The sequence below is a fragment of the Bos indicus genome, chromosome 25, assembly GCF_029378745.1.
Source record: "Bos indicus isolate NIAB-ARS_2022 breed Sahiwal x Tharparkar chromosome 25, NIAB-ARS_B.indTharparkar_mat_pri_1.0, whole genome shotgun sequence".
Classification (NCBI taxonomy): Eukaryota; Metazoa; Chordata; class Mammalia; order Artiodactyla; family Bovidae; genus Bos; species Bos indicus.
In genome coordinates, this window is record NC_091784.1 from 1,416,498 (window position 1) to 1,425,203 (window position 8,706).

An 8,706-nucleotide genomic window follows, 5' to 3' on the forward strand; every position below is an offset into this window, starting at 1 on the left:
TGACGCCCAATCACGTGAAAAGTAGTCTAGAAAGTTGAGTTTTGATTCGCGTTCACCCCGCCTCCGCCACGGGAACCGGCCCGCCGCACTGCGCCTGCGCACGCGGCGGCGCGCAGACTGACTTCCAGTCCCAGCAGCCCGCGGGGCTCTGAGGGCGGGACGTTCTGGGAGGGGCGGGGCATCCTGGGAATGGCGTGGGTCGCGGAGGCGGAGCTTCCTGGGAAGATTGAGGACTGAGTGGACGGGACTTCGTGGGAGTAGTGACTGTCGTTGGGGCGGGGCGCTCTGGGAGGTGCGAGGACCGGGGTGGGCGGGGCATCCTGGGAGGGGCGTGGGGCGGGGCGTCCTGGGAGGAGCGAGGGGCGCGGGGCGGGGCGTCCAGAGAGAAGAGAGGATATAAGGGGCGGGGCGTCCTGGGAAGGAGGAGCGAGGGGTCGAGGGGCGGGGCGTCCTGGGAAGAGAGTGGACGAGGTGCGGAAAGTCCGCGTTCCAGAGAGCCTCCTGTGCTTTGAGGCCGAGGTTAGAGTCCTGGGATCCCGGCAGGTCTCTGCTGCTTTTGCCACCCAGGCCCGCTCCGAGCGCCATGGCCCAGCCACCGGCCGACGTCAGCGAGGACGATTGTCTCCCGGAGTACCGCCACCTCTTCCATCCGGACTTGCTCCAGTAAGCGTCGGGTCTGGGGCGCCCCAGGGAGCCGGGCAAGGGGCGGGGGCGCCTGCGGTGCGCGCGGCGGGGGACTGAGGTTTTCCTGGGATGTGTGAGGACCCCAAGCCTCGTGGCCAGGCTGTCCAGATGTCCGGGTATTCCAGCGATGCAAGTACTGGTGTTCCGATCTTTGTCCTGCGTGAGCATGTCCTGTTTATCTATGGGGAGGTGGGGACGAGTGTCAAAAAACACAGAGCAAAGGTCAGGAGGAGGAAGGATTAATTATTATTAGCAGCAAGTAAGAACACTGAAGATTTTCCCCAAAGCTGTCTCTCCGAACAGCAAATTTGGGGAGGTTTTAAGTTAAGAGTGCAAGCATCGTAAGTAGGGGTTTGGGTGGTTGATGAAGCCCAAGCGTTAGTTCGTTAAAGTCACGAGTGTCAGAAAAGTCACTATCATCATCTCAGAGGTTCCAGTTGGTCAGGTGACTGAGCACTTCAGGCTGATCTTTACCATCAAAACAGAATTGGGAGACTTTACAACCAGTATATGATTCATATCTTGGCTATTGTTACTTGTCTTGCCTAATGACAGTTGTTAGTTTCTGTATTCTTGTGAGACCTGTCGAGCACAGCACTGTGTCCAGGCTTAGATCACAGAATGGCGTAGGCCCCAGATGGCTTCTCTTATGTCAAGAAAAGCCTGCCTGTTTCTCTTTCTCCAGGAATCTGCTATCCTATCCATTTAGAGGGCGGCTGGAGGAAGGCTTATGTTTTGAAAACATTTCTCATTAATTGATAGCTTTCTGCATAGAGACTTCTAGGTTGAAGAAAGGTGAGGAATGCAGGCCTTCAAAAGCAGCGTTTCTCGAATTTGACCCAAGTGCCCAGTGCAGAGGGTCAGTGGAAGAGCACCTCCCCCATCCCCATTCAACAGCAGTCCCTTACGCTTTTATTTTTTATTTAAACAAATTATTTAGAATTTATTTATTTAGCTGCACTGGATCTTAGTTGTGGCGTATGGGGTCTCGTTTCCTGACCAGGGGTGGCACCTGTGCCCCCTGCATTGGGAGCATGGAGTCCCAGCCAGTGGACCATCAAGGAAGTCTGAACCGGGGCCTCTGTAAAGAGTCTCTGTTTTTTCTCTCAGGGACAAGGTGGCTTTCATCACGGGTGGTGGCTCTGGAATTGGGTTCCGGATTGCTGAGATTTTCATGCGGTAAATAAGCATTGCTGTGTGTGCTCCATGCCCCATCTTGCTGCCCCCTCCTCCTTGGGAGGGGGTCTGGGATCCTGGGCAAAATGCCAGTCAGTGATGGGAACCCCTCTAGTTCCAAGTCCATCAGAGAACATTTGAAAGGGGTCCTGCCACAGTCACTCAGCCCCACGTAGGCCCCTGGGTCCTCTGCCAGCTGTGCCTTCAGCCCCGGGCTAATGTTCAAGCCTGAGACACCCTTGGGGGAGGGGGCCCCTTAGATTGCTGGGCAGGAGCCCTCCTGGGTGTGTCCCTTGCACCTTGCTGCCCTCACTCCTGCTCTCTGGCTTTGTAGGCACGGCTGTCACACAGTCATCGCCAGCAGAAGTCTTCCCAGAGTATCGATGGTGAGGGGGCTGTCCTGTGCCTAGCTGTCCATGGGTGACTTTGGGGGCCAGGAGCCTAGGCCTGGAAGGTCCTGGCCTAGGGTGATCACACCAAAACCAACCTGTCTCCCAAATATGGAGCTTCAACGGAAGTGGTCCCCAGGGATACTCTCGTATTTTTACAGAATCTAATTATCGGGTCCTGTGAAACGACCCTTCTGTTGGGTAGTACTGTGGCCCCAGCAGAGATCTCTGGGCTCAGCAGTTTCTTGAGGGGAGAACATATCTCCCCTGCCACAGCTGGTCTCAGCACAGGGACTGGACATCAGCTGGAGCTGCTGTTGACCTGTGACCAGTGGCCTGGAGGGTGATGAGAGGGGAGAGGGTACAGGATGTCTTAGCCTGTACCAGGGGTTGTGGCCCTGGAGAGGGCCGCTTGGCAGCTGTGCCTCCCCAGGGTGGGTTTCAGCTACAGAATCTGGGTCCCTGGCAGAACCTGGCTCATCATCCTCATTGGATCCTGAAGGGCTGTGCCTCCAGGCGAGGCCAGCAGGCTGCTGCCCACCTCTCTTCCTGTCTGGCTTCTAGGCTGCCAGAAAGCTGGCCGCTGCCACCGGCCAGAGGTGCCTCCCTCTGTCTCTGGACGTCCGAGCTCCCCTGGCCATCGCGGCAGCTGTAGAGCAGGCCCTGAAGGAGTTCGGGAAGATCGACATTCTCATCAACTGTGAGTCCCTGTTGAGCATGACTGGGGGCTTCTGATGGGTCTGCAATACCAGACCTTCCTGTTTGGAAGCCCTGGAACTGTCCTGGCTCCAGGCCACTGTCTGAGTCCAGCTGTGCTCCTCCCAGGTCCATGCAGCCGTGGCTCAGGAGGATGCCCCAAGAACTAGGCTGAATCACAGAGAAGGGTCACTCTCATGTCCTGAAGCTCTCCGTTAAGGAAAAGGGAAGACACATTATTGTTTTAGTATAGTTTTATTTTTCAATACTTATTTATTTATTTGACTGTGTCAGGTCTGGATGGTGGCGCGCAAGCTCAGTAGTCGCAGCTTGAAGGCTTAGTTGCCCCGAGGCATGTGGGACTAGAGGTTGAACCTGCGCCCCCTGTGTTGCAAGTTCAGTTCAGTTCAGTTCAGTCGCTCAGTCGTGTCTGACTTTGCGACCCCATGAGCCACAGCACGCCAGGCCTCCCTGTCCATCACCAACTCCCGGAGTTCACTCAGACTCACGTCCATTGAGTCAGTGATGCCATCCAGCCATCTCATCCTCTGTCGTCCCCTTCTCCTCCTGCCCCTAATCCCTCCCAGCATCAGAGTCTTTTCCAATGAGTCAGCTTTTCGCAGGAGGTAGCCAAAGTACTGGAGTTTCAGCTTTAGCATCATTCCTTCCAAAGAACACCCAGGGCTGATCTCCTTTAGAATGGACTGGTTGAATCTCCTTGCAGTCCAAGGGACTCTCAAGAGTCTTCTCCAGCACCACAGTTCAAAAGCATCAATTCTTCAGCGCTCAGCTTTCTTCACAGTCCAACTCTTACATCCATACATGACTACTGGAAAAACCATAGCCTTGACTAGATGGATCTTTGTTGGCAAAGTAATGTCTCTGCTTTTCAATATGGTATCTAGGTTCGTCATAACTTTTCTTCCAAGGAGTAAGCGTCTTTTAATTTCATGGCTGCAGTCACCATCTGCAGTGATTTTGGAGCCCCAAAAAATAAAGTCTGACACTGTTCCCACTGTTTCCCCATCTATTTCCCATGAAGTGATGGGACTGGATGCCATGATCTTCGTTTTCTGAATGTTGAGCTTTAAGCCAACTTTTTCACTCTCCTCTTTCACTTTCATCAAGAGGCTTTTGAGTTCCTCTTCACTTTCTGCCGTAAGGGTGGTGTCATCTGCATATCTGAGGTTGTTGATATTTCTCCCGGCAATCTTGATTCCAGCTTGTGCTTCTTCCAGCCCAGCGTTTCTCATGATGTACTCTGCATAGAAGTTAAATAAGCAGGGTGACAATATACAGCCTTGACGTACTCCTTTTCCTATTTGGAACCAGTCTGTTGTTCCATGTCCAGTTCTAACTGTTGCTTCCTGACCTGCATATAGGTTTCTCAAGAGTTGCAAGGTGGATCCTTAATCACTGGACCACCAGGAAAGCTCCTGTTTTAGTACAGTTTTAGATTCACAGACGAATTGAGCAGATAGTATAAATAACTACTCATACCACACTCCTGCCACACACACAGACATAGTGTCTACTATGAATACCTTGCATTTGTTACAATTGTTAACTATAGTCTCTACTTTACATTCAGGCTCATTTTTGCTGAAATTTCCTTTAAAAACTTCCAGTGTGACAAAATACTCTAGTAAAAATTAATTAAAAAAAAATTAGTGTAGTATTTTCCTGCCACTGACAAAGTCATCAGCTGGGCAGCTTCAAACAGCAAGAACGCATTCTCTCACAGTCTCGAGGCCAGAGATGTGAGAGCAAGGTGTAGCGGGCTGCGCTCCCACAGGAGGCTCCAGAGAGTCTGTCCGGGGCCCGGCTTGTGGCTCCTGGGGCTGCTGCCTGGCATCCCTTGGCTCCTGGCTGCATTCCTCCAGCCTCTGCTCTGTCCCTCTGTGCATGGCTGTGTCCCTTTTAAGGACAGCAGTCCTTGGGTTTAAGCCACCCTGTTCAGTATCATCTCATCTTGATGACATCTGCAAAGACCATGTTTCCACATAAAGTTAAGTTTACCTGCACTGGGCTTCCCAGTTGGTGCAGTGGCTAAAGAACCTGCTTACCAACGCAGGAGGCACAGGAGATGTGGGTTCAATCTCTGGGTTGGGAAGATCTCCTGGAGAAGGAAATGGCAACCTGCTCCAGTGTTCTTGCCTGGGGAATCGCATGGACAGAGAAGCCTGGTGGGATTACAAAGAGTTGGACATGACTGGACACTCAAGCCATGACAGGCATCAGGTGTTGGGATACACTGAAGAGTGTATCTTTTTGAAGCATGCGATCCAACCCATGACACCTGCTCTGCCCCTCATTCAAGAGTTTGTCCAAAAGTTGAGGTTCTCTCCCTGGCTGGCCTGGACCACCCTGAGGATGCAGTTGCTTTGACCGCCGTTTCCTTCCGCCCGCAGGTGCAGCCGGGAACTTCCTGTGCCCGGCCAGCGCCTTGTCCTCCAACGCCTTCAAGACTGTGATGGACATCGACACCTTGGGCACCTTCAACGTGTCTCGCGTGCTCTACGAGAAGTTCTTCCGGGTGAGTGTCCCGAGGCCGGGGCCTCCCGGTCCTGGCCGCATGCTCACTGCCCCCCTCATGTGTTGCAGGACCATGGAGGGGTGATCGTGAACATCACTGCAACCCTGGGCACCCGGGGGCAGGTGCTCCAAGTGCACGCAGGCTCTGCCAAGGCGGCCGTGGGTATGGGCACCCCCCCGGTCTGCCCGCCTGGGTTCCTCCCTGTCCCTGGAGGCCAGCAGTGTCCCAGTGAAGCTGCGCCCCCACCGCGTCCGGGACACCCCGAAGGCCGGGCAGCCCTGCCTCTCCCTCACACAGCCTGCCTCCCCTGCAGATGCGATGACGCGGCACCTGGCTGTGGAGTGGGGCCCCCAGAACATCCGCGTCAACAGCCTTGCCCCCGGCCCCATCAGTGGGACAGAGGGGTTGCGGCGTCTGGGTAAGGCTCCCCCAGCGGGTGCTGCCCCAGGCACAGGCCCTACAGTACCTCTAGGGGCGCTCCTCCTGCCTGGCTGGGACAGGCCCAGGATCAGAGACAAGCGCTCGTGGCTCCCCGGGTGGGCAGAGTCCATCCCCAGCCTGGGAACAGTTCGTGCAGCCCTGCACGGGGCTAGGGGCCGGACTTAGGCAGCTGGCCCTAGAGCTAGAGCCCAGGGGCTGCTGGCCTCGTGAGCCGCACACAAGGAGCCCCGTTGAAGCCTCCAGAGCCTTGGCCGCAAGCAGGGACAGGCCTTGTGCTGGCTCCATAGTGGGGTTACTGGGCCCGGCCCAGGACAACGCTGCCGGAGTCCCCACCATTACCGGATGCGGCTCAGGGGAGGCTGGCAGAGGAAGGTGGTGGCCCCCAGGTCCTGGGACTTGCCTGAACCTCTTTCTCCCTCCCAGGTGCCCCGCAGGCCGGCCTGAGGGCGAAGGTCCTGGCCAGCCCCCTGCAGAGGCTGGGGAACAAGACAGAAATCGCCCACAGCGCCCTCTTCCTGGCCAGCCCGCTGGCGTCCTTCGTGACGGGGGCCCTGCTGGTGGTTGACGGGGGCGCCTGGCTAACATTCCCTAATGACGTCCAGTCGCTGGCAGATTTCTCACCCTCCTCTAAGCTTTAGGTGACGCCCTGCTCCCACCGTTGCGGTCACCCGTGTCCTCGGCCCCCTTCCCAGACACCCACCCTGTGGCCAGGAGTCACTGCGCTGGGCCTGATGCCTTGCCCCTCAGTCTCTTATGCGTATCTCTAGATGTGCTCTCAGGCACCCCGGGCTCCCTGGCTCCATTTGTGGGGCGAGGCCTGGGTGGTCTTGTTGGGCACACAGAGCATGGTGGGGGTGCTGGGAGGGCCCAGCCCCTGCCTCCTGGGTCCCCGTCACAGGGTAGAGACAGGACTTGGACTGGCTCCTGTCCCGTCGGAGGTGGTTGTGGTGAAACACCCAGGGCTCACAGTGTTTGGTCTCCCCACAAAGCTATGGTTGGCGCCAGCTTCCAGACGGACCCCTGGTCTCAGGGGTGAGCCTGCCTGTGGGAGAAGTGATGCTAGTAGGCTCTCTGGTGTGGTGGCTGGCAGACACAGTCAACAGACAGGAGTCTGAGCAAACTCCAGGAGACAGCGAAGGACAGAGGAGCCTGGAGTGCTGCAGTCCATGGGGTCGCAGAGTAGGATGTGACTTAGCATCTGACCAATAAGATGTGTTCAGTCCTCTAGACACACAGAGCGGGGGTCGGGGGTGGGAGTGGGGGAGGCGGCAGCAAGGCCCCAAGTGGCAGGAGGGCATGCGTGCTGGGCAGGCCCCCCAGTTGCTGGGGTGGAGAACGCTGGGGGAGGACAGGGAGGAGGCGGGGGGCCACCGTGTCCGCTTCAGGAGACACACAGGTCTGGTGGCCTGCTGTCGCCCAGCCTGCCACTCACTCCCCCAGGGCTTGTAGGGGGCCGGCCTGGCGTCCCTTGGTACCCCAGTGACCTGGTGTCTGCTGCCACTTCTGACAGGCAGTGGACAGCGCGCTGCAGGGGACTGGTCCACAGCCCATTCTCAGACCGCAGACCTGCCACCCGCCCACCTGCCCAGCCTGAGCGGCAGACCCAGCAGTCCCAGCCAAGCACCTGAAGAGAGACCGGCCCTTCCTCTAGGAGCGGTGCTGCGCCCACGCGCCCTCTCCCCGGCCCTGTCTGTGCGCAGGGAGTGGGGGGCAGTGACCAGGCAGGGACCTGCCCATACGCACTCGGGCGGCCTGTGCTCCAGCACCTGGCCAGGCCCCCGGAGTGTGCCCCGGCCCAACCCAGGGTCAGCGCTTCCCTGCCTGCCCAGCCCCCACCCAGGCTGGGCTTTCTCTCCTGCCTGTGTCTAGGGGGTGCCTCCAGGTGGCTCCCGTGGCCTGGATGGAGAAAAGAAGGTGTTTCAGGCTGTCTTCTCCTGCTCTCCCACTCTGAGACCTTTGCTTGACCGAAATCCAGACCGGGAATGCTGGAGGAGTGTGTCTGAGAGCTGCCCCCAGGCCTGTGTCCTGCGTGCTCTCCCCCGGGTGTGTGGGCTGCAGACAGGACCTCTGCTGGCACAGGTCGGGGTGCTCCCACCTGCCCTGGAGAGGACTTAGTCCTTGGTCATTGGGGGCTCACTCTCTGGACCCTCCAGGAGGCCTGGCCCCATTGTCACCCTCCCTCAGGCCCAGGGGGAGGGGGATCTCTGGACCCTCAGTTGTTCCCCAGTGACACACATTCAGGCCAAGCCCTTAAGGGGGCCACTTGGATCCTGGGCTTGTTTTGTGTGCTGTTAAAAGCTTCAGCGTACTTAGCTGTTGGTCTGCCCTCTGGCCGGATAGGTGGCTCACTGCCCTCCTCGACACCCCCTCCCATATCATCCATTTGCATAAGCACAGTTTCTAGAGTTTTGCCAGAAAATGCATTTCCTTAAAAAATAAACATCTTATTATAAAATTATATATTCAGTGGACGTCACAGTATTTTTGGAAGGAGAAGGAGAACACCTGGACTGGTGATCTGGGCATTGAGAGGTAGCAGCGTGTCTCCTTTTTGTCTTTCTCCTGTGAAGAGTTTAGAAAACACTTTGCCTAATGCCTGAAATGCGCGCCCCTGCCCACCACCCACAGATGAAGGGAGCCTAGGAGCAAGGGTGGGAAGGGTGTCCTCCAAGGCTGGGCCTGGGGCTGCCACTCGCTCTGGGCTTGAGCCCTCTGCCACAGGCACCCGCACCCACCTGAGTTCCTTCCCACCCTCGCGGTGCAGGGGCAGGGAACCCAGTGGGC

The 8,706-nt window shown here is 57.2% G+C and overlaps 1 protein-coding gene across 1 annotated transcript; it reads left to right on the forward strand.

Moving 5' to 3' along the window:
- The first annotated feature begins 428 nt into the window (after positions 1-428).
- On the forward strand, positions 429-8,380 carry DECR2 (2,4-dienoyl-CoA reductase 2). Its single transcript, XM_019988146.2, has 9 exons — positions 429-663; positions 1,795-1,863; positions 2,195-2,246; positions 2,814-2,949; positions 5,357-5,481; positions 5,550-5,643; positions 5,795-5,899; positions 6,346-6,560; positions 7,433-8,380. The coding sequence occupies exons 1-8, from the start codon at positions 584-586 to the stop codon at positions 6,558-6,560; spliced, it is 876 nt and encodes a 291-aa protein (XP_019843705.2). The 5' UTR covers positions 429-583; the 3' UTR covers positions 7,433-8,380.
- Positions 8,381-8,706: the final 326 nt, after the last annotated feature.

Coding starts and splice junctions, on each gene's coding strand:
- DECR2 (XM_019988146.2), top strand. CDS start 584: ATGGCCCAGCCACCGGCCGACGTCAGCGAGGACGATTGTCTCCCGGAG. Junction 664..1,794: donor TTCCATCCGGACTTGCTCCA/GTAAGCGTCGGG, acceptor TTTTTCTCTCAG/GGACAAGGTGGCTTTCATCA. Junction 5,482..5,549: donor TCTACGAGAAGTTCTTCCGG/GTGAGTGTCCCG, acceptor CATGTGTTGCAG/GACCATGGAGGGGTGATCGT.